The following is a 23229-nucleotide window of genomic DNA, read 5'->3' as shown; positions in this document are numbered from 1 at the left end:
AAAGTACATTGTAGGGTACGTTGTCCTGTCAATATGTTTGAAACGCTGAAAAATCTGGGGGACTAAATTCAAAAGGGTCTATGCTCAAACAGGGGGGAGAGTACGTTGTAGATGTGTATACATGCTCGTAAGTAAAAGAGGGAATTCGCGGGTGCAAGGGGGGAAGGTACCAGGGTCCAAGGGATGCTACAGTGGGGAAGGGGCTCCCCAACAGCAATACTAAATATCATGAACGACTTACAACAATGATTGCCATTTGGAAGCAACTCGTCCGAATGATCTAATCATCTAACATCCCCTCATCATCGCTCCCACCCAAGTCCAAAGGGCTCATTTGTTCCTTCATCGCCAGTTGCAGCTGTTCAGATACTCTCTTATCAAATGCCTGCTTCTGTTGGGAAAACCATGGTCGGAAATCCCAGTGATCAAGCAATTCACAAAGCCTAAACTTTGGCCTCGGCAACCCTGTCCTTGGATCGTTGATGCTACTGGCAACCCAGAATGGATCGGTAGGAAATCTCTCCGCACCTTGAAGAGTGCCAAGCAGTGGCATCAGAGTTTGCGCTTGAGCTGGTCCTATCTTGTTGTTCTTGTTCAAGACTCCTTGTTGGTAACACCACTTCAAAAACGAAAGCTGTGCATGGGTGTGCTTCACTTTCTTCTTGTGCTTCGTCTTCGCCGGCTTAGAGGTCCCGCCAGATTTCATAGCGAGGCCTGAAGGGATAAGCGGGACACGCATCTGGCTAGCTGCACGTGTCACGAAGTGGTAATGGCCATCTGCCGAATGGCAACCTCTGCCGGCCACGGCAGAGTCTCCAGCGTCTGTTGCACTGTCAGAATCACTTTCACTGGAAGCATACTGGGTGGGGCTAGGGGCAGCTGACGTAACGGCATCATCCAGAGCTTCGGCATGCTCCTCGCCTATCCTTTGCTTGACAAATGCCTTGACACCGTTAACAGGATTGGCAGCAACCTTTTTTATGAGGTCCATGCCAGTGTATCTCGGCCGCACAACCTTGTTGGCACGCTTCCAGCCCCACACCTTCAGATACAGCAATTGAGCAGATTGGAACAACACGATTGGAGTTAGCAATGCTTTATTCTACAAATTCTACTGTAAATCTGTATATAGAATAATGACAATAACATCACAGCCAACAAGGAGAAAAATGCCGCGCATACTGTACCTGCGTAGAGATGTCAGGACAACGTGATTTGTCGGCCTTGTGTCTCTCCATCATTCGCTTAGTGAATGTGAAGTGTCGGCAAGGCGGGTCACACCAGAATCCCTTGCTTCGTTTCTGCCGGTCAGCAAGCTTGGACTCCTCGATCTCAATTCTCATCCGCTTGTTTCGATTTGCCTCTTCCTTCTTCTGCAATGCTTTAGCAGCCTTGATCTTCTTTCCGCGCTCGCCAGGCACTCCATGCCCAGTACGGCGATGCGTCGTACTGGACCCGCCCCCCTCCAACACGCGGCCTAGTCCAAGCTGTTCTTCGCAGGAAGAAGCATCTCCACCACCAGCACCGGCAACTTCAGAATTGTCGAAGGCGGTGGCCTCTGTAGCAAGACTAGCCCCCTCAACTCCTCCTGGGGGTGCTTGGGCTTGTGGAGGACCACCAGGATTGACAGCTGTACGGTCGCATCACGAGTACATGCAAGCAAAGATGTCGAACCAACGCATTGACACACTTAGTACGGTGATACTTCGAATGTAAGGCATGACAACAATACCTACTGTGCCATTACTATGATCATTCACAACATCCGGATATCAGCCATTTGTCCACGCATTGGCTCAGTTTCGACCCTCATGGGTCTCGCAGGCGGGCAAGGCAATTGGCTACGGCACATAGATGGGCAACGAAAGAACATACGTACCGCCGGGTTCACGTCCACTGGCCGGCAGCGTCAAGCGGATACCACAACCGGGGGCTGGTGGATTGCCTTCATGATTGAGGGGCCAGTCGATCAACACCACACCAGTCGAGCCCTGTGGTTTCTGCCACATTGCATTCAATGCTGTTCTGGTGACAAGCTGCCCACTCCCAAAGCCAGCATGCTTGAAGAACCTCACTCCAGAGAGCTTCCGGTCCGGACCATACTCCATCGTTGTTAGGGCGATGCTTCGGACGGAGATATCTGGCTTCTTCAAAGCGTTGGGCTGAAGGATGCCTTCATTGCTGCGGTCTATCTCCACCTCCCGAACCACAGTGTTCGCAATCGCCGTACTCCTCTGGTGGGCTACCACAACATCTCGAGCTGTAGTGGCATCCTGTCTTCCACTTGCAACGACTGCCGTCACAGCGGGTCCAGCTATGCCGAAGTGGTTGTCAAGCATAGATTTGTTGCACTGTGCCTCCCCTGTGGAATGGTAAAGCACCTGGACTCCAGTGATCTCAGACAGCATCGGTATGGCCAGACGAGCAAACTTCCCGGAGTAGCATCCTGCACCATCTGACTCAATCCCAACCTTGGTGCGCTCAGGGTGAAGCCCCTTCATCAAATGGATCATGCCTTCTAGCATAGAGACCACAGAGAAGCCATCTTCTTTCTTGTGGTCTGTGATGAAATCGAAGTACAGGATTGTGTAATCATCAAGGCTGTCCTCCTCCTCGCCTTCTTCTGGGACATACTTCATCAGGGCCATGCCACCATGCCATGGGATCCCTGCCTTTCCAAACCATTCTTGCTGAGTCTCTCTCCAGACCATAGCCAACCACTTCATCTTCCAATCGATGACAAGGATGTAGTCGTCAGTGCGAAGCTGCTCCCGCCGGAGGGTTTTGAGCTCCTACAGAAAATGACACACGCGACTCAACATCGCATGTTACAGCATGCACAGTAGACAAGCCTAGGGTACCCAACCAGCCCCGGTGGCAAGCTATATTTGTATGTGTTTTCGACTGCAATGGCATGGTTCCTCACTGTGTGCGTATATACGGCGGTCAAATAGCCGGCTTACCTGCTCAACATGGGCGCGGACAAGATGAGCAATATACTTCTCGGTGCGGGCGCGATACCGCTTCCCCAACACACAGAAATCGTTCAAAAGCTCGTTCATCAAGCTCTGAGGAGTGACTTCCTGTTGTTCATCAGATGTGGTGGGAGAAATAGGAAATAAATCCAGGTCGCCATCTCCGTCCACAGCTGTGGGGGTAATCTGATCTGCTGGCAGACCTCGGGCCAGTTGAATCATGGCATGAAGCTCTGCGTAAATGCCGAAGAGCTCGTCACATTGGGGGCAATGTTCACGATGGTCCTGGCACGATTCGGGGCAGTCATTGCAGTATACCAGACGTTCCTGGCACGGCTTGCACTTCTTGTCTGGCCTGCACTTTGGGCAGGCCGACGCAGCAGTGCTAGTGAGGCCCCCAAGCATACGAGTGATGCAATGGGCTGACACACGAGACGTAGGCTGTAAATGTGTTGTCATCCGCCGCTTCAGGAAATACTCGTACTCATCGATTCTACCAAGGAGATTCTCCTTGTGGTCTGCTAGTAAATGCGGCGCAGCGTCATACACACGCTCCACAAGACGCCGTAGGTGCTGGAAGTTCTCGTGGCCAAACCGTTGTGAGATGTTGTCAAGGCCTGTAAGCACCTTCTGCTGACCACCGGTCGCGACCTTTGCCATTTTCATGAACTTGCTGCGCTTGAGAGTACCGGGCATTGGTTTCCCTGCCAAAATAATGAAAAGTTTTGTCAGAGGTCAGGCAAGCTACAACTTGAAGAAATGAACATGAGGCCTCTGCACAATGAAACCAGGGCTAAGGGCTTGCCTGTTTCTGGATCTGTGTTAGCTTGTAAATACTCTCGCCATAGCTCAGATCTCAAGACTTTTCGCAATGTGCTGGGGACACTAAGGCGTGTACCATCTGACAGTGAAATATCCTTCTGTCCGAAAGCCACATCCTACGTACCACACAGTGATGTATCAATGAGACAACACATACTGGTAGCTATGGCTACAGGTGCCTCAGAAAATAGGGGGGGCATTCTGCACCTGCATGTTGCTTGGATTGCAAATCCACTTCAATGCATGTTCAAATTGTGTGGCATGAACACGCTGGCGTGTAATCTTCGACAACAGAGCTGGCTTGGTGGTGCCCGCACCATACGCCCTAGCATGGGCTCGCGCCTGGCGAAACCTGCACAAGATATACGCCACATCATGCAATATGCATTTGGCGGTCGTTCAAGGAAAAGGCACTTGGGATATCAATGCACTACCAACAATGAGTAGTGGGAGATCAGGCATGGCACAGGTACCCACTTGTTTTTACTGACAGCCTTGGCCAAGCCCAAATCATTGTTGAGTTCTGCCTTGCTGAATGACTGGGTTAGTATACTGAGCAGCCGTCTCTCCTCCTCGCGGTCATCAGTAGCATTCAACTCAGCCACGACGTCCTTGACCAAGGGCAGGTCCGCCAGAGCAGCAGTAACAATCCGCCGCTTGGATGACTGCCTACCACCAGCATCTATTTTGTCTGCGAGCAGGCGGAGCAAGGGAGCCACATCACGGTGGAATGGACTGACCACGGTGACTACAGGCTGTTCCAGCTTCTGCAGCAGATCACGCAACCGACGCTCCCCCATGTCACAAAGCTCCTTGTGAAAGGAAGTATCAACGCCAGAAATTTGGGAGCCATCTCGATTGTATCGCAGACCCAATGCTGCGTACACTTTTGCACCAGTATCGACCCCTGAGATAACCTACAACAACATGCGGATCGCACAGCAAGATTGAGGACTGCACATGCACGTGCAAAAATATAGTTCATGGTATGTAAGCATACACACGCAGGGGTGATATGTATACATTTAGACACACACACACACACACACACACAGAGCCAAACACATAGCTAGGGACACAGCGGACAGATGGATTGATAGACAAACAAAGAAACACAAACACAGACAAACAGAAAGAAGGCATATGGATGGGCAGGTTGGCATGCGGCAAACGGACACGCAAACAGACGGAGAGACATACCTTGTTGTCAAGAGTCCTTTGCTGTGCATATTTCGACTGCTGGGCCCGCAGGAGGCCAGCTTGGTTGTCTTTCAGCCTCTCTGCTCGTGCCTTTTGAGCCTCAGCTTCTGCAAGGCGGAGATCCAAAACAGCAATCTTGTTCTCCGATTGCTGTAAAATCTCCTTTTGTCGCAAGGCTATGTTGTGCGCAGCCATCCACTTTGCGTGTGCTTCTGCACAGCTATCAAGTAGTCGTTGATGCTGCACCCTAGCTGTGTGGTCTGCTGTCTATGGGACCATGCGGCATGCACAAACAACCAAACATACATACGCTCAGACAACAAGTGAACAAGCAAATCTCCGTTCCATGTGTGGGCACAAACAACATTCAATTGCAACAATGCGTCTGTGATGCATTCAAACATGTGGCACTGCGAAGGTTGTTGTGCCTGTGATGAACAGTGCCACATATTACCTGCAGCTCTTCCTCAGCAGCAATAAGCCTCTCATGCATATGTTGCTGAGACTGGAGCAGTTCAGACCTCTCTTTCTCCCACGATTGTCTCAAGGCCTGAACTCGCTGAGACTCCTGCGCCTGGGCTTGCTGCCTAGTCTGGGGAGCAGCCAATCTGGCAGCTTCTCTAGCTGCCTTACCACCACTGTGGTGATGGTGTGTGGAGGAGTCTTTGCGTTGGAAGCCTGCATTACATACGTATCCTACATATGGGAGGCCGTTCCTTGCTGTGCATCTCCCCTTTCCATCTGTGATCTGCGACGGAACTAGGCTGAAATCCCGGGGGGGCAATCTGGGGTGACACAGCACAGCGGAGCCGACGAGATGGCGACCAAACAGGCCATCCTCCTTGCAAACTAGGCGTACTCGCGGTGTGTCGCCTGTGCGCTCGAGCTGGCCGCATGCCAGACACCAAAACGTGTCTGGTATGTGACTGTCAGGGGCCATTAGCGAACGTGGGTCACAGCCTGGGCAGGGCAGGGCAAGTGCAGTGTCAGACACCGTCAGCGTCACTGTACTGCGTGCAGTACTATGTCCACAGGCCGCTCGCGATGATCGAATTTTGGTGGGGTGTGCGCAAGGTAGGCGAGGGAATACCTCATAGTTTGTCGTGCAGCCGTTCAGACAGAGCAATTCGAAGGCGCTGATTCTCACTGTGCCGCTGGTTTCCCAAGGATGCTTAGGATGCGTGGGTTTCTGGCGCCGCGGCTTCCGTGGCGGGCAGCGATTAGGTACGTGACTAGCCTCTGGCCGGGGATGTCCGGTACTCGTACTGGCCGGGAGCCGGTAGGGTACTGGCAACATCTGTACGTGAAATTGCCGGATATGGGGGTCAAAAGTACTGCCCTACCGTAAAAGAAAGTCGGATCAATCTCCTCCAGCAGCTGATAGAGAACATATCAGACCCATGGATATCGCCTTTTGCTTTGCCTCAACTCCTCTGTTGTGTGCGATTCACTCATGCTCAGGCTGAGAGACGGGCACAGGCAGCTCGACAGGCACGGCTTGCTTCCCAAGCTCTTGAAGCTGCTGGTGCGAATAAGGCCCGGCCCTCCCTCTACAGGACACTCTCACGTTTTCACTACTTGCCAGTTCGATCAGTAGTGCATATGCCACGATCGACACATCCCTTCGCGCGTCGCAAAGCACTGCGTTTGCCCAATATGCCAACACGTTGCTGACACCGACCCTTACACAATGACCGTTGCGTGTTCAGCTTTTGCAGAGCACCACGGTGTATCATATCACCATGGGGTGTATCGCTTGAATTCGAGCTCCCCAATAAACTCAGACACTCCAGTTGCAGTGCATGGCTTGAGTCAGCAGCGGGCACCGGCTAGCAGCAGCAGGGTTGCACAGCTACAGGTGAGGCGCTGCATCCCCCAAAACCAAAATCCAGCGCGTCCAGTACCGCTATTCAATCCTGGCAATCCATGTGCCTCATCTCATACATAGAAAGACAGATATCCACATGACACATCAGCAACGGAGCAAATGGACCACAGGACCACACTCCTCATTCCAAGACTTGATGAATCATGGATGTGAATCCTGGCGTTGACATGTCCCTCATTTTCCATACCTGTGCATCTGCTTGCTGAGCCTTAGAAAGTGTCTGGGTCACAGTGTTTCACACTAAGCATCAGATGAATGTGTTGTTGGTGTGCGCAGAGAGTGCAAGAAAGGCAACGGCAAACGATAAGCTCACTCCCATCAGTGTTCAGTCCGCCCCTTCCTGGTATTGGTAACGTGGCACTGCCTGATCAATCTCAAGAAGCCAAGGTGACACATGCCCAACAGGCAGCGCCTGGTGTGTCCTTACCCCCTGTTATTACACGCCATGGTGGGCGTCACAGGCATCACTAGTGATACTTCGAACTTACGCCGAGCTGCGTGATCCACAGCATAATGCCACCTTGTACGTGTGATTATGGGGCCCCTAATTATTCATAAATTGCGAAAAATGCGCCTACCTAGTCGAAAGGCACCCATGTAACACAAGTACCGGCACTATACAGGTATGCCAAGTCGGCCACAAAAGTATGATAGGTGTCCTAGTCGGATTTCAAATCAAGAACTGAGGACATGCCCATTGGGTTTCCTGGCTGTGCAAGCCTGAGTCCCTGTGTAGGCGGTGTGGTGTCCCGGCCGAGGCCAGTCTTCGTACATGCAACCAGACACAGCTTGAATTACGCACAATCAGCAATATCTGTTTGGAATCCAATGTACTCGACGGCCTACCCCCCCCCCCCCCCCCCTCTCTGGGGCATGTCTGCCAGCCTCTTGCCAATCTGCAAACCCCCAGGGAATTCGGCATATTCATTATCTTGCCACTGATACAGATACAATGTAGCGTTCGGTGGACAGCGCTCTTACTGGCCAGACAAGCGACTATTGAGCAAAGGAATGTCAACGGAAGGTCCCTTGTTCTAGAGATAGCTGTTGAGACATGTATGCATTTCTCAGACAGCTCGTGCGCAAGAAAGTCCAAGAAAAGTGAGGAAATGGAGGGCCGAAGATCTTCACGCATGTGCTGCAACGGCAAGCTTCCTGGATACGTGTTGTACCACCTACTCGGAGGAATGAACGGCACGCCCATGTACATATCTGTATAGACATGGCAGTTTAGACCGCATGAGAAACATGTGTACATCCTCCTGCTTGCCAACTACACCAGCAGCAGTGTTAAAACTGGGTGCCAGTGCTTTTGATCTCTTCTCCCTTGAGACTGTCCGCCTTTTGCACCGTGCAGTGTTCACTAGGGTTGTGCTGCAGAAAGTTGTGGAGGATGTAATCCTTCAAGTGATCCAGCTTGCACATTTCTCCAGGAACCAAGCCAGGCCAAGATACTTCTTGACCGTTGTACAACGCCCTCACGTAGTACTCCCTGGCGGCACGGAGCATGTCAGAAATCAATTGGAAATGAAGCGGAACTGGCTCAAGCTACACAGCTGACGCAGCAGTTTGTGCAGATTCGGTCTGCTAGATATGTTGGGGCACGAGCTGTTTGATCAATGCATGGGCATGATGGGACTCAGTGGCACTTATCATACGTTCGGCCATGAGAGAGGCACTCCCAGAGCTCGATAACAACATTCGAAGCGTATGGGGGCCAGTGATCCAGATCCATGCCAAAAGCTGAACACGGATACGACAGAATGATTTCAATTGTGTGGGTCAAGAGTATCAAGCTGATGTGGTGCATTTTGAAGCACATGTCGGCTGACATGGTCAGGAAGCAGGTCGGATGCAGCTCTGCATGACTGTGAAGCACCAAGTATCTCTACCTGCAAGTAGAGGGACCACTGTTGTGTCGTGGCCACTGTACAGGTGAAGCTTTTCCTGTGATTCTCCAGAAATGCACGAATTCATGTTGCCAACAAGTTCTGGGAAGCACGAATGTTGAGTCAGAGATTAAATTGATGATGCAGGGCAGCACTTATGTGGGATTACGACACAGGATGTACTGCATGGTGTGTGTGTGTGTGTGTGCAAGAGTGGGTGCGAGTACCTTGCAGGAGACGTCCCATGACCATGTGCAGCAGCTCACTTGACTCATCCGGAGATGCACTGCCAAAGATTTGCTTGATGCGCTGTGTTGCCAGCTGTTCAATCTTTCCCAATAGGGTGGAATCCATCCACTCCGGCAACGGCTTACCATGATGTAATGTGGAAGTGTCTGTGGAGAAACATGCCCGCTTCTGTTAAACATAGTTTGCGTACCGATACAGAATCACAGGACACATCACAATAATCTTTGCCCGTCAGCTGCTGAAGTGAGCGGTTTGCTCTGGTGCAAAAGGCATTACGCAACGGCCAGGACACACTGAAACATCATAGTATGCTGCTTTGTATATATATGCACACCGTCACAGGGAGCATGCAGTAATGCTGCTGGACAGATACTCACATGCATCATACATATCAATGACGTTGAATGGTGGCTGCAAAGCGCCCCCTGATTTCTCTACCACTTCTTGAGTGAGCTGATCCACAGCCTGCGTTCAACACGCGCCAACATAGTGCCACATACACAGTGTACACGTACACAACGTCACCGCATGCATGTATACTACTATGGGGCATGCCACAACGAACTGAGGACGCAATCAGCAGCTCACAGTGGGATAAAGTGATTGATGCTACTGGGTTCACAGTGGAGCCTCTCAAGAACCTTGAGGAGTTTAGTCGTGAGGCATGTCAACTGACCTGCTTGCTCGCAGCATCTGCCAGAGCCATTTTTCTGCTGGCAACAAGCAATGGCTTCACAGCCGGACATGCTCTTGGGTTGGCATACATGAACTCTTCATGATCAGCTGCTGTCGTCACGTGCAATGGCCTGTGAACCAGGTGTAGCCACTTGGCCGTCTGTATGTCTTATGACTCGAAAAAGAGGAGGGGTGTGTAAAAGGACAATCGCCCAAAAACGCACAGCCCAAGCGACAATCAAACTTGATCAGACACCTTTGGTGGGTGGGTGTGTCGTGCCTGTCCGCAGGGATACTAGAGTAGAGCCCGGAAACAACTCCGGTTAGCGTCGAAACAGTTCTAGCCATGTTTGTCGTGTGTGCAGAGATGGTACCTTGCTGGGTGATACACCAAGCAAGAATCCATCACTAGTGGCAGACAAACAGCAGGGTAGGAGCAGGGGCAGGCATCGGGGATCGAGAGGGAGACCCTCCCCCCCCCCCCCCCCCCCCCCCCTTTTCCCCTCTTTCTCACCGTGCCCTCTTGCCTCCACAGCTTCTCTGTAGAGAAGCTAAAGACCATCGTGAAAATCCAATCAAATCTTGTATAGTGAATATTGCATGTGTGAGATGACCATCTTACCTGATAGCTAGTCGGGAGGAAATTCATGTCATCGCAGTACCGCTTGCGGAGCCACTTTCCCAGCTGAAGTGCCTCCCAAGCCGAGTCAATGCACACAACATAAATTATCCTAGAACTATCCAGCCTGTCGTATAGATTGGACTTTGGAGTACTTCAAACCGTGAGGGAGTTCCAATGAGGAGCTTTACCTGCAGCTTGCCAAGAATTGTGAGCTCGCCCTTGTGGCAGCCTCCAGCCAACACTGTCTTGACTTGCTCGTTATTTTTCTCAGACCAGGGCTTTGGCCCTCCAGAGGTGTGGGAGATCTCAACGGGCGCTTCCTATCGGGTAGCATTTAAAAGGTACAAACATCGAGAAGAGGCGGTTGTGGATCATTTCCTGATACACAAGGTGGACCAAATCACTTGACAGGCTATCAGGACAATCAGTAAGGAACACACCTGATATGGCTGGCCGCAGCAATCCCATTCCCCCTCCCAGAATCTGTCTGTTAAAGGAGTGCGGGCACCATGCCTGCAGTGCAAGAAGACAACAGCGACAACGACAACGAAATCAGCCTTTTGCAATTTGAGAGGCTAAACGTTTCCAAGTGCTGTGCGTGGCAAAGAACGCGCACCTTTGTTTCCCATACTGTACAACGCTGTGTGGTAGTACCTTACACAGTTACTCGTACCACTGCAGTTCTCTCACCTGAAGACAACTTGTACTAGCTTTAACTTTAGCTGCCCGAAGACGGTGTCCGGCAGGTAGCCAGTCCCATAAAGGCTTCCAGCCTGGCTGGGATCTCTCCCCCGCTCATTCCTTGCAGGAACATCGCAGTACGAATCGCGTTCTGGTCGGACTTTCGCAGCCGCCAGTGCGGCTGCGAACCCGATGGGTGATTGCCGCCAGGACATTTTGTCGTTCTCTAGAGAAGAATCGGAATTGCCTGTTAGTTGACAGCAACAGCGATATTGATCTATAATCTATGAATACAGGTTTATGCATTTGTTGAGCAGCGACGTTGAGGGAGCTCGCCCGGCCATGCGTCCATAGCCACCCACCGCATGTGTTGCACCGCATGATCTCTCTACTCGTAGAGCCACGCTCGGTTAGCTACTACTATGGGATACAGACATACAGTATTGCGCGCATGAGTACGTGTGCATATACCTAGTACGAGTACTCGTACAGCTGCAGCACCTGGCCGCCGGCCCATGGGTAGGTACTAGGTACCCTACCTAGCTGGTAGCCGGTATAGGGTGCCCCGTGCCTCCTGCTGGTAGGTACGAAGTACGAACTACGAACTACAGACCTTAAAGTACCTACCGTGCCTTACGTACCGTAGGTACGAGGGAGGAAAAAGATTCGAAAGATTTATCACGAATAATCGTCAAAATCACGCACGAGGGCGACAGTCCGAGTACGGGCCTTCGACGCTTATTCGTGATAAAACTGGATAAAACTCGAGACTTTTTCCGATCGAATAATACATTCCTTCGGGGAAATTCACGAAATCCTACGAATCTCCCGATTGAAAGACGGAATGTAATTCGTGGGAGGAATATTAAAAAAGATGACTGATGAGTACTGCATGTAGGAGTAAGAGGGGCGAGGGCCCTCCACAGAAATACAGCCGCGAGGCCGATCGAAGGCCGAGCGGCCAGCAGTATTCCCAGACCCCAGTAGGAGATATCTCCTACAGTACTACAGCCGGGTCGGTCTCATGAAATTGGTGTCATATCTCGCCTCTCGGAATTGGAATAACACACTAGAGGCTGGGGCCGGTCGCTTGACCTGGCTAGCCCGACCCCCTAGTATGTAGTCTATGGAGGTGCCCCCTGCTGTGGCCCCGCCGCCTCTTTTAACCAGTCTTTTGGATGACTGATGTAGTTGAACAGCTAGAGGCTGAGGGTCTACGGAGGAAAGGGCAGAGGTCGAAAACTTGAAATATGAAACCGTCCCTTGACCACCGAAAACCCGGAAACAAACTGTGATCTCGGAATCGGAGCACCTCTGAAAAACCGTCCTTTCAAACATGCATAGCTCATTCAGACTGCTGTGGCCGGCAGTGGTGCATTATGCCAAAGGTGGGCATTTCGGAAATGACGGTGGGGCGTGGGCAATTGGAATGTGAGACGGAGAGTACGCGCACAGGCACCAGAGCCTTATTCACGTGCTGTGGCCTGTGGGTTGTTTATTCCAATACAAGTTACGTGTTGATTCAACTACCTGACAGGAAGCATAGTACACGTAACTGCCAAGCGTGGCTGCCGGCCCCTGGGGAATGTTAGCAGAGCCATCACGCAGTGAATGCGGCATTGCGCAAGTAAACATTGCATGCTTCCGTGGAGTGCGAGTCAGGGTGGTGCACAGTGCATACCACCTTTTTTGAGAGCCTTACACAAGTGTGCACGTAAAAGAGCCTTATACAGATATTCAGGGAAGCGGCAGCCTCTGCCATGCCAGCCAAGATGCTCGTCACAAAGACAGAAACCTCCCCATGACGTCATGGAGAGGCTGGGCCGACTTCCTACTCGGCAAGGTACCGTTCGTCGGCTAAACAGGTTGGGGCTTGCACCGAGCACGGACGACATTGGGACACATCACACATCCCCGGCGGGTCTCAACGACTCCTACAACGTCTGCAAGCAAAACGCTGCAGATTACAGCTCCCGCCCCTCAAATCCACCGCACAGGGTAATAGGCAGTTCAATTGCCTGTTATTCCCATAACCTCACACGTACCCGACACGGTACCTGGGACACGGAAACAGTCCATGGGGGACAAGCTGATTTCTCGCTGGACAGGGCATGCATTATGCGGGGATGGCATTGACACAGCGGGCATGGCATTGCACATGACCAGTCACAGAGGCGACTTCGATGAGTTCTGGCAACTCTACGGCCGCAAATTCGCAGTCACAACTTGTATAACCCCCCGCAGGGTAGGCAAGTCGCGGACTCTATGATACTAAGACTTGTGCGGGGATATCAGTTCCATGCAAACCTACGGGACATAGAAGGAAGTGAACCGCCCTTAGTCATGGAGCTATTCTATGCGCTGTCCGGTAGCTCAACAGCTGGCGCATGCAACATGTGGCTGCAGACAGTGGACATCACATCCCTGAACGAAACACACAGGACATTTTGGATGTAGATTTCTTCATCTACAGACCCATTGCCTGTCCTGTGTAGACATTGCCCATCCGCCAGTCATAAGTTGGACTCAAGGACCATCGTTACGTGTCCAAAAGGTTACACAGAGTATCTATACATAACCAGAGATTTGATTCCCATGGGAGCAGCCAGCCGCAAAGACAAATTTACAGTAAACAAGAATGAACAGGGATAAAGATGGCAACACCCCCCCCCCCCCCCCCCCCCTTCCTGGGTTCCTCCAAACACCAGCTACAACATGGAGCAGGAAACACGCCCACTCAAAATCCAGGCAAAACTGCCATGAGTGTCTGCAGTGCTTCTCGCATACTTGCTGCTCAAAATCAAGCTCACATGAACTTCATAGAACTGGCCTGTAGTCTGCCGAAAAGGCGCTGGGATGGACTCACTTCCACTCATGGAGCCCAAACTTCCCTGCAGTGCAAACCATGTTCTTTAGAAATCGACCAAGTGATGGAAGACACAAGTGTAAGGTATCGAGGCATCCAGGGCCTCTCACCCTCTTCTGCGGCGTCAAAAGGTGAATCAGCATTTTGCATGTCCAAGTACAGAGTCGCTGCCAGAGTATGCTCGGGTGTCTGCAGGGACATAGCTGGTCAGAAATCCCGTCTCCGAGGTAACATGAGCTGTGGGAAGAAAAGAGTAATGGGATGATAAAAGAGTGTCTCACCCGACCAGCAGGGCAGCCAAGACCACGCCCCAAAACCTCCCTGGTCAGTTCCTTCACAGTCATTGGCTGGCGCAATTGCCTCAGCACAGACAAGGCAGCAGCCTTGAAGACATTGTGATCTGGTTTGTATGAAAGGGTCGCAGCCGCCGGCTGATCTGAAGCAGGAGACGGCGACCTTTGCCCACCGCTCATCCTGCGAGTGACGCGTGGCACAAACCCTGCCAATACCAGCAAAGAAAGTAAGCGAGAATGCTCTGTGCAGCTCTAGGAGTTCGCATAGAATTCATGGCTGATGCAGTCCATGGGATGAAACAAGAGCCGGACCTGAAGGGGGCGTAGGGTTGGTGGTCGGGGTTGGATGAGCGACAGCATCTGGCGGAACAATGGATGGTGTGTCGACCTGTGCATAACACTATGGTTCAGCAGCAACTCCATTCATGATCAAGCGACAGATACCTTGGAAATAGCACTGTTTAAAGCTCCTACCTGCTCAGAAGCGAGTCTAGGCCGCAAGGTAACTCCTGGGGTCTGGGTCGGCTTTGGAGGGCGGCCGCGTGTCTTCTTAGCCCCTTCATCAGCCTCAACCCTATCAGAAGCAACCAACGCAAAGAATTCAGGAATAACAAAACAAGGAAGTGAGAAAACAGGGGGATGCATACCTAGTCATCAGAGGCAGAAACCATACGTTTGTGGTGCTGCTGCAGCCCCTCCTGTATTCAGTGCCACCGGAGTGAGTGGTAGTGCGCCTGAGGCAAGTGGCGTGGCCCCGCGGTCAGGTTTTCGCCTGTTGCGCGTGTGGTCGCGTTTGGACATGAGGGGAGTCACATCATCTGCAACATTCCGTTCTGGTTCCAGTGGCCGTTCAAGCTTTTCAGCTTCAGCTGAGGCACGTTGCACGGCAGCTGCTTTCAGACGCTTCTTTATTGGGATGAACTCCTGCAGCAATCCATGTGTGGAGAATCAGTGTGCAGGGCCATTTGACAGACACTGAATACTGGATTTCTCTGGTACTACCATAGCAAGAAGGCAGCGAGCGGTCTCACCTGCGATGCTACGGTACTGTCATCTGTCTGACGCTTGTGCCGAGGGGACGAGCTGTCGGCAGACGGGTCGGACAACCCCGGACGCTGGTGGCTGCAGCTTTCCGCAACAGCCTTGCCTGCGGTCGCACCTTCTTCAAGATGTGCCGACTCTCCATGTCCCAACTCAGCCCTGCTGGAGTTCAAGTGATTTCCTGTCAAGATAATTTGCCTGCCAGCGCAAGGGATGCACGCACATGTGTTGCAAATTCAACAGGATTAAGGTAGCTGAGATAAGGCACTGAAAAGATTGCAAAGGCAAAAAAAGTGGGTTTCACTCCACACACCTCCCGCCAGCCTCAGTATGGGCCAATTGTTGCCCTGCATTATTCTCTGCCACACACATGGGTCCTCCATACTGACTGTGAATCCAGGACAAGCGGAATTAGAAGCTTGCGAGAACAGATCTAGTGTATTGAGCAATAATTTGCGAACCACGTGCCGAGGAGGCAGATGTCGTACCTGTAGCCGGCCACACTCTCAGTTTCCTCTAATCCATCATCGTACTCCATGGTGTCATCTTTGGAACCAACCCTGCAAACAAGCACACATTGAGGGCAGCGCCCAAGGCAGCAAATTGAACTTGCCCTACCAGGATCAGCGGATCGATTTTTTTCGTACCTGCTAGCCACTTCGGGAGTCTTGGTGTTGGTTGCCAGCATCCCGAAAGCTCTGTAAAAACATACAAAGCCCTTCAAGGTCCATGCTGGGGTAGCATAACAAACCATGTACCTTTGCATATACACTGCTTCGAATCCTGCCGTGTGATTCCGCGTCCTCTCACCTGACAGCAGGAGTCCGGGCCCTGCGACTGCGAGTGCTGCGGATGCCAGACGACTTTCCGGTGGGTCCCGATCCGCCAGCAGCTGCTGGAGCTTTGCTACGAGAGCCTGGCCCCACACCTCCGCCATTCCGGGTCCCTGCACCTGTTCTCGAAGTCACCTGCATGCCTGCTCCTTCCCCCTCAGCTGCAACACCACCATGCGAAGCTTCCCCACAGACAGACCCACTGGCTCCCAAGTCGTCTGCATGCAAAGAACGGAAAATTAGGCAAAACAGACGAATTGTCGCGACAGGCAGCTGTCAACAGGGGTATGGGAGTTCACCTGCCAATATATTCACCATGGTCACTGATGGTTCACTGCTGTCATTCCCCTTAGCAAGTTGCCAAGCATCCTGCCCTTCTTGCACCCTGTATTACGAACAGACCGGTAGATCAGTAGCAGCTGTGCCATGCTTCTGTGTGCCCTGGAATAGGCCGGGGCGGAAGCAAAAAATGCGAAACAAAGCAACAATAACAGGATGATTTCTAACATCACATTGGAAACTGTAGTTCCACCAAATCACGTCACAATATCTAAAAGCAAACCTTGAGAACCTTCCACTTGTGTACAGTGCATGCCTGATCTGGCTTTTCCAATTGTCATTGTGCGTGATCAGTCTGGAACCGCCCGACCGCTTGTATGCGATTCGGCCTCGCCGCTGACAGGCGTGGTATATCTGTGATGGTCACAGATTCTGGTCAGCCTCGTGAGCACGCCGCTCACATAAGAGAAAACATGATCCCCAGGACCCTGGTCGAGCAAACCTTTGGCATGTCATGCCACAGGGATAAGCAAATGACCAGTCGACTCTCAGACACACTAGCATTGCGATCGTAGACAGGCTGAGGCTGCGGCACGAGGTGTCGAGGGGGGCAACCTGTTGCAGGGACGCATGAGGAGGAAACTGCAAGATGGCAGCATGAATCATGTCATGGATGGAGGAGAATGCCTCGACCTGCACAACCTGCAGCACCACCAGAAGGTAGGTCAGAACAGAATAGAAGTGATTACTCTGCTCTTGCAACACCTTGAGCAACGTCAGAGGCTGGCTTGAGGTAGTCCGTAGCAGAGCAGCACTGCAGACCGGCTATTCATGGCAGGACGAGTTTGTAAAATGGAGGAACTTCACCTCTGGTACTGGAGTAGCCTGGGAGTCAAAGCGTGCTGGAGCTGGAGCAAAAGAACAAAGCAAACCAGGACCTGGCAGTCAGAACTGTCACTCCACAGGTAATCTGCTATGCGAGATGTGGCAACAGAGAAGCATCGAAGCTGGAATGGATCAAAGAAAAATGTACTTCATCGAGGGCGAAAAGCTGTGTCTGGCTTCCATGCCAGTGCACTCGCAGGGTTAGGAGAGCTCAGTTCGTAGTGTCAAGGCGCAGGCAACAGATCAGCCTTCTCACCGTCTGCAGCGGCGTGAGCCACGTCGCATAGCGCGTCCATTCCAGCGCCTGACGAAGAAGACTTCGCGCTCATGGTGGGGGGTTGCGTAGAAGATGGGCGGAGGCTGTGCCCTCTGCCGCTGGCGGGCGCAGCAGGTGCCCGCTGCTGTTTGCCACCCTGGCGGCCCATGCTGGGCCTGGGCCTGCAGCGGCGGGCGCAGGGGGTCAAGCGATGACAGGTGCAGTTTCGGCCGGGGCTGGGAGGCAGGCAGGTGCACCATTCATTTATCGAAACCCCACATCTCAGGTTAATTGCGATCGACGACAGGTTGCAGCAAGGTTGTAACCCTTAAGTGTCTGTCAAGTGGGATATAGAACGGGAAGCTGCAGGATTCGGTTTCCCCTGCAGACCAGTTGCGTCCTGCTGTGCAGACCTGTCCTGTCTGCCCTCCCAAGTTACCGCGATCCCCTAATAACGGCCCCCGATCGATAGTAGAGCACTGGAAAGCAGACCAGACAAGACAGTCCGGCAACGTTAGCATCTAGCGTACGAAGCGCGAATTCGGGAGCCAAACCGCAAGGTCAGAGTGAAAGCGTGTGTAGTGCGCAGATCGGGAGATGTCGCGGAGTGATGGAGGTCTCAGACGCCAGGCAGGGGCGCAGGCAGGAAGAGCGGCCTTGCTCGAACGGAGGATAATCCGTCACATCGACAGCTCACGGGCACGGAAGAGACGTCCATGATCGGCATGCACGAGATGCGAATGATGGTGACCCTAACGCGGACCGAACTAACAGGGGGGAGCTCTGGCGGCCCCGACGAGGCGACCAAAAACCTGGGATCCGTTGGGGGGGCCAACAGGCATATGAAGCCGAGGCGGCCTAGCCGAACACAGGTGCGACAGGACAGGCCAGCCAGGACTGCAGGGACGTGGTGTTGAGGAAATCGTTCACTACGCCACTATCTGTACCTTAGAGGAGGCTGGCGCGTTGTCAGGTGGCCAGAAGGGAACGCACCTTAGGCAAGTGCGAGGTGTAGCAGCTGCCAACACATCCGAGGCCGTAGTCCTCGTCCAGAGCAAGGGCTACAGAGACATCCGAATGTTGGGATTCGGTCCTGAGTGCGTGCGACGCCGCGAAGACACGCGATGTTGCGCTGCCGCTGCACACAGTGTAGGAGCGGCGCAAGCCAGGGCAACGCTGAACGAGATTCAGAAAGCGAAGCTTGCACAGGGCGGGTTAGGTATGTTGTAGTGCTGCATCCAAGATGCGGCAGTTGAACAGCTGGCTGACTGTTGGTCCCTGCATTCCTGAGCCGCCGAGACACGGCCTGCAGCAGTTCGAGTTCGTCGTGTCGATCGTTGCTCTTGTCAGCGTGCACGCGTACCTTGCGGATATCTTCCGATCCGCTCTCGTCAAAACGGATGTTAAGCGGTCCTGTCAGAGTATGTAGAGTTGCATTAGGATACTGTACAGACGAGAAGATACCGTACCATGAGTAGCTGTCTGCTGTACGTGCATGTGGACATTTTGGACCGGGGCCCACTGAGTACCTACGTTTAGGGACTCCCAGCCCCCACTCGGGCATGCAGTCGGTCGCCTGCCTGGCTGGGACTGGCCACTGGGGCCAGTGCCGACGTGTACTAGTACTCGTACTAGTAGTACGAGTAGCCAGTAGGTACTGTAGATTGGATCACAATTCACATGTATAGCGAAGCGTTGGATTTTGGGCAGTACGAGTAGGAGGTACTCGTACGAAGGAGCCCTAGCTAGGGTGGCTCGTATATTTATGCCCTCAATAGAGAGCCAGTGCTCTACCAGAGTGAAAGTGTGCGCTTCAATATATATGTGCATGGCATTGTGCTGATGGACTTGGCGCACCACTTTGAGGGAGGATGTGTGGTGCGGTCCCATGCAACACTCACGCCAAGTGCACCATGAGAATGCGCCTCCCTTGTTCCCCCTCAGCACCATGGATCCAGAGCGACCCAGCGATAGCTTGATATCAGCAGCAAGAAAGTGGAATGTCTGCTTATGTGTATCGAACACATGTGGTAATTTTAGCCATGGCGAATACCACTAGAAATCACGACTGAGTTCTATAAGAAATGCTCACAAGGCACTGCTGTCTGTCTAGGGACCAACTGTGTTCCCTGAGTTGATGACTGCTCACTACGTCAACATGCATGGATCCTCCTCCTGATGCTTGAGGTCTTAAATAAGCGAGGTTACAAATTCTCTGCGCCACCTGAATGGGGCCGAAGTCCATACATTGGCATTCATAGAGCAGATTCGATTTCGATTCGGTCATTTATCACAGCTGTTAAGCTGGCGCTTCTTTCCGCGAAAGGGCTGCCCGCAAGCGTGCCTGCTTTTCCAGCCCAAAACCACAAAACTCCATGTAGCCTTGCAAGGAATCGTACCGCATCTTGCAGTATTCGAGTGTTTTCTCCATCACTTCTGGAGGCGCGCGCTGAAAAATACTCCGATCCAAGCCAGCCAGCTCCTTCTTTTCCATGCCACCCAGGGCAACCGCCCCATAGGTATCTGACAATGCATAATCGTCTATGATGGATTTCTCATCGGCCCCCATGAGCCCCAACAGCATTGCGCCGAGCAGTCCAGTTCGGTCCTTCCCGAGCTTGCAGAAAAACAGTGTAGGCTTTCCCGCCTCAGCAGCCTGGAGCACAGCAGTGCATCCATAAGTGAATTATGTGGCTAGCACGTGTCTGCTGACTCTCACAGGGGTCTGACCACAAACCTACTGAACTGCACAAAAACCCACAAGCTTCTCTGGAAACACATGGAGAAATGCCACATACTCGGGGGCACTCTCATCTACATGAAAATCCCAACAACAGTGTCGAGATGGGAGGATATAGAAAACCTACAGCTGCACCCAAACTGCTGCTGCTGAACCTAGTGCAATCGCTTCAGAGAACTTGCATATGAGTGCTGGTAGAGTGGGGGATGAGGAAGTACCAATTGGGCTAGGCCTCAAGCGTAGGTCAAATCTACCACGCAACATACCCAGCGATGGACATTGTTGCCTGGTCAGAGGAGGACAGACATGTACCAGCTGACCTGACAACGATTCAGACATTCCAGTACAGGAACTGTCTCCAGTGGTCTGTGGGACCAGAAGACCACCTGGATCGGGCTGAGACTGGTGCCCCCCCCCTCTTCCGGGCGGTCCCCCTTAGTGAGTCTCAGAGCAAAATCTTGGGAGAATGAGAGGTGGGAAACACCTCAAGGATGACGTTCAGTGCAGCGCCAAACTCTGGTGCAGCCGTATCCAAGAGAACTTCATACATACCATCCAATCCACGTTCGTTGACTTTGCCGATGATGGTATTGTACAGGGAGTGGCTATCAAAGCATTTGAACCAAGCAACCTGTGCCCCGGCAGTGCAAATGGTAGGTTGACAATGCTGATGATCCAGGTGCGAACAAAATGAACAAGAGAAGTGCATATCTGTTGTCCTCGGGTGGATCAGGTTGTGAGGTAGCAGAATCTGTATGGCTATACCGTTGCAAGTGTGCATAGCTCTAGTTGAGAGCAGCTCCCGGGCGTTCACTCCCACAAGGGGAGCAATAAGACAGTGAAGGAATGGGCAACACACCAGCGCTGGATAAGTGCCCAAAAGCTTTACCTTCATGATTGTGAAAACGTCCATCTTATTGTAAATCAAATGCTTTTGAAAGCGATTTCTGTCCAACACTGAGATCCTGTGAAGTTGAATGGAGGCCTCTGGTGCAGAACTTCTCTCAACAGTCTCCCATCGGACGCTCTTGCCGTCATCCAACCTTTGGAAGATTCTCTCGCTCGAAATTGCCTCTTTCCATGAAGTGTGTGCTGCTTTGTCATCCTTCGACCACTCTTCAGGGTTACGCAGATCAATCTGCAGCGAGCCACCCAAGCAGCCATTTCATGCAAACAGACCCACCTAGTCCCAGACTACAGTGCAATCATCCATGTAGTAACAGCAGGTTACCGCACCAGATTCTTAATGTTGCGCTCCAAAGCAGCATCTTTCGTTGTACGGAAAGGGCATCCAGATCGCATGAGAAGGCCTGAAACACACAGACCATAGATTCCGCAAATGAGCGAGCCGGTATCGTAGACAAACCAACAACACCTGACAAGATGTGCACTGTGAAACTTGCATGCACTGTGAAACTTGCAAGCAGGCGACAGAAAGAGTGGGCACAGTGCTTTGCCGAGCAAGTAGGTTGAAGAGAGTGGGCACAGCGCTTTGCCGCGCAAGTTCAGTCCTGAGAAGCTGCACACTGATGTGCGAATTGGTGAGAAATGCAGTCATTAACCTGGTTGGATGCTCGGGCAAACAGATGCGAGATCCCTGGAGTTGACAATTTCTGTGGCCTCCTCTTGAACGCTGGCCTCGCTGGCAGTGCTCCTGGTCAACGCCCATTGCCTCATTTTCCGAGGCTTGGCGAGCACAAGGACGGGCGCCCGAGACGGACAACGCTGCCTGTAGAACTGGCCCTCGACACGATCATCCCGTAGGCAAAGACTTCGGGACTGTCTGACAACAGGTCTCGTAGAAGTGCTCACAGCCACGGCAGGGCACAAGGCAACCATGCTGTTGTCTGTCCCCTTAGTGGACGGCGGCTTGTGGTGGCTTGTGTGCTTCCTCGCAAGGCTGGCTGGTGCAACGGCTTCGCAACTATCGCGACAATCCAACAAACTGGGAAGACAAAGGTGTGCGATAAAGAAGTTTTCAAGTGGTTGGAAACGTAGGTGGGTGAGCAACAGGTCTGAGTGGGGCAACACTCGGCTGGCCAAAGGCTATCCACGATATGTCACGGCGCCGGAGCGGGCGGCGACGTCAGCAGATCGATCGATAGGCGCTACTATCTATAGCTATAGATAGAGTGGAGCCACTAAATCAATTCTACTTGATTTCGTTCGCAGTTCGTGATTTTCGGGATCCCGAAATATATCTTATAGGTAGGGCTGGGTTATTACGCTCCGGGCCAGTCTCCGGGCCAGTCAACATCTGCGATAAATACTTCAGCTGGCCCGCTGGCGCTGGCCCGGAGCGTAATAACTCAGCCCTACCTATAAGAGATTTTTTTTTTCACCCCCGGGGAGGAAGGTCAAACAAACCCTATAAGAGATATACCTATAAGGGAAATTTCGGGATCCCGAAAATTACAAACTACGGACGAAATCGGGTAGAATTGATTTAGTGGGTCCACTCTATACAATATACACTACTCCAAAAAAGTTTGTGCATGTTGAGTTTTGGTGAATGGAGAGGGACCTAGCCCCCTACTGAGTGGTATGGCCGCACGATGCCACGATCCGAAGCAATTATGGTATGGATCCGAAGCAATTATGGATACATGTGGTTGTAACCCCTAAATATGGCGTTTGGACAATGAGAATCGAGCCCAAGTCGCCCAAGTCGCAATGCAGGGTTCGTGCTGGTTTTCACTGGTGCATCCTCAAATTCGGCTAAGTTTTCTGTGATTCTCTGTTGGCATTGCGTTCCACACACTAGGTCCCATAGAACGACCTTTCACATGGGGCAAGCACGTGATACAAGAAAAGTTTTGATGTGGTGACACGTGTCATAATCCAAGGATTAAGACTTAATCCTTGTAGCAGTCGGCTTTCCGAAGAATTTCCGTTTTTCAGGTGTCTGGGATTTGCCCAGTACTGCACAACCCCCTCTTTTGGCCCCTTCCCTTTGCCACTCTCTGACCCTGTCCGCTGACGTGCACCCCCATGGCCCCTTTCTTTACATCTGTCCCGACCTCTTGAGTTGCAAC

The 23229-nt window shown here is 52.2% G+C and overlaps 4 protein-coding genes across 6 annotated transcripts; all 4 read right to left on the bottom strand.

The window, feature by feature from the left end:
* Positions 1-216: 216 nt before the first annotated feature.
* Positions 217-6245, bottom strand: LOC142356988 (uncharacterized). The gene is made up of 10 exons (XM_075408716.1): positions 6088-6245; positions 5452-5957; positions 4998-5264; positions 4275-4714; positions 4005-4149; positions 3781-3913; positions 2964-3679; positions 1880-2792; positions 1188-1630; positions 217-1042 (listed from the first exon to the last, which is right to left on the bottom strand). Exons 2-10 carry the CDS (start codon positions 5935-5937, stop codon positions 281-283), a joined length of 4305 nt encoding a protein of 1434 aa, XP_075264831.1. The 5' UTR covers positions 5938-5957; positions 6088-6245; the 3' UTR covers positions 217-280.
* A 1930-nt stretch (positions 6246-8175) lies between these two features.
* On the bottom strand, positions 8176-11216 carry LOC142356987 (lysophosphatidic acid phosphatase type 6-like). Its single transcript, XM_075408715.1, has 10 exons — positions 11028-11216; positions 10509-10640; positions 10321-10392; positions 9955-10076; positions 9700-9829; positions 9401-9488; positions 9002-9169; positions 8778-8876; positions 8544-8628; positions 8176-8377 (listed from the first exon to the last, which is right to left on the bottom strand). Exons 1-10 carry the CDS (start codon positions 11214-11216, stop codon positions 8176-8178), a joined length of 1287 nt encoding a protein of 428 aa, XP_075264830.1.
* Positions 11217-13698: 2482 nt separating this feature from the next.
* LOC142356990 (uncharacterized) lies at positions 13699-18729 on the bottom strand. Of its 3 annotated transcripts, none has more exons than XM_075408717.1 (17): positions 18448-18729; positions 17455-17636; positions 17181-17221; positions 16929-17015; positions 16597-16727; positions 16334-16419; positions 16012-16252; positions 15849-15899; positions 15690-15761; positions 15515-15589; positions 15192-15399; positions 14834-15084; positions 14635-14734; positions 14473-14548; positions 14149-14366; positions 13978-14056; positions 13699-13892 (listed from the first exon to the last, which is right to left on the bottom strand). In XM_075408717.1, the coding sequence occupies exons 2-17, from the start codon at positions 17621-17623 to the stop codon at positions 13864-13866; spliced, it is 1914 nt and encodes a 637-aa protein (XP_075264832.1). In that variant the 5' UTR covers positions 17624-17636; positions 18448-18729; the 3' UTR covers positions 13699-13863. The 3 variants fall into 3 exon arrangements, with proteins under 3 accessions (XP_075264832.1, XP_075264833.1, XP_075264834.1); XM_075408718.1 differs by having other exon boundaries at positions 15192-15363; XM_075408719.1 differs by having other exon boundaries at positions 15192-15360.
* A 933-nt stretch (positions 18730-19662) lies between these two features.
* On the bottom strand, positions 19663-22082 carry LOC142356991 (uncharacterized). Its single transcript, XM_075408721.1, has 5 exons — positions 21757-22082; positions 21431-21504; positions 21084-21332; positions 20679-20825; positions 19663-20110 (listed from the first exon to the last, which is right to left on the bottom strand). Exons 1-5 carry the CDS (start codon positions 22031-22033, stop codon positions 19754-19756), a joined length of 1104 nt encoding a protein of 367 aa, XP_075264836.1. The 5' UTR covers positions 22034-22082; the 3' UTR covers positions 19663-19753.
* Positions 22083-23229: the final 1147 nt, after the last annotated feature.

Source organism: Convolutriloba macropyga, unplaced genomic scaffold, assembly GCF_964194025.1.
Source record: "Convolutriloba macropyga unplaced genomic scaffold, txConMacr16.3 SCAFFOLD_4062, whole genome shotgun sequence".
Lineage (NCBI taxonomy): Eukaryota > Metazoa > Xenacoelomorpha > Acoela > Convolutidae > Convolutriloba > Convolutriloba macropyga.
Note: the sequence above shows the minus strand (reverse complement) of the source record. Positions and strands in the feature narration are given on the sequence as shown.

Excerpts from the sequence above, each read along its gene's own strand:
- LOC142356988 (XM_075408716.1), bottom strand. The coding sequence starts at position 5,937 with ATGGCCCCTGACAGTCACATACCAGACACGTTTTGGTGTCTGGCATGC. Across the intron at positions 5,265-5,451 it reads CTGCTGAGGAAGAGCTGCAG|ACAGCAGACCACACAGCTAG; the intron begins GTAATATGTGGC and ends ATGGTCCCATAG. Across the intron at positions 1,043-1,187 it reads GTCCTGACATCTCTACGCAG|GTGTGGGGCTGGAAGCGTGC; the intron begins GTACAGTATGCG and ends CTGTATCTGAAG.
- LOC142356987 (XM_075408715.1), bottom strand. The coding sequence starts at position 11,216 with ATGTCCTGGCGGCAATCACCCATCGGGTTCGCAGCCGCACTGGCGGCT. Across the intron at positions 10,393-10,508 it reads CAATTCTTGGCAAGCTGCAG|GCACTTCAGCTGGGAAAGTG; the intron begins GTAAAGCTCCTC and ends TCGGCTTGGGAG. Across the intron at positions 8,877-9,001 it reads CATGGGACGTCTCCTGCAAG|AACTTGTTGGCAACATGAAT; the intron begins GTACTCGCACCC and ends CGTGCTTCCCAG.
- LOC142356990 (XM_075408717.1), bottom strand. The coding sequence starts at position 17,623 with ATGGGCCGCCAGGGTGGCAAACAGCAGCGGGCACCTGCTGCGCCCGCC. Across the intron at positions 17,016-17,180 it reads AGGCTACTCCAGTACCAGAG|GTTGTGCAGGTCGAGGCATT; the intron begins GTGAAGTTCCTC and ends GTGGTGCTGCAG. Across the intron at positions 14,057-14,148 it reads TTGGCTGCCCTGCTGGTCGG|ACACCCGAGCATACTCTGGC; the intron begins GTGAGACACTCT and ends ATGTCCCTGCAG.
- LOC142356991 (XM_075408721.1), bottom strand. The coding sequence starts at position 22,033 with ATGGTTGCCTTGTGCCCTGCCGTGGCTGTGAGCACTTCTACGAGACCT. Across the intron at positions 21,505-21,756 it reads TTGCCCGAGCATCCAACCAG|GCCTTCTCATGCGATCTGGA; the intron begins GTTAATGACTGC and ends TGTGTGTTTCAG. Across the intron at positions 20,826-21,083 it reads ACGTTTTCACAATCATGAAG|GTTGCTTGGTTCAAATGCTT; the intron begins GTAAAGCTTTTG and ends GCCGGGGCACAG.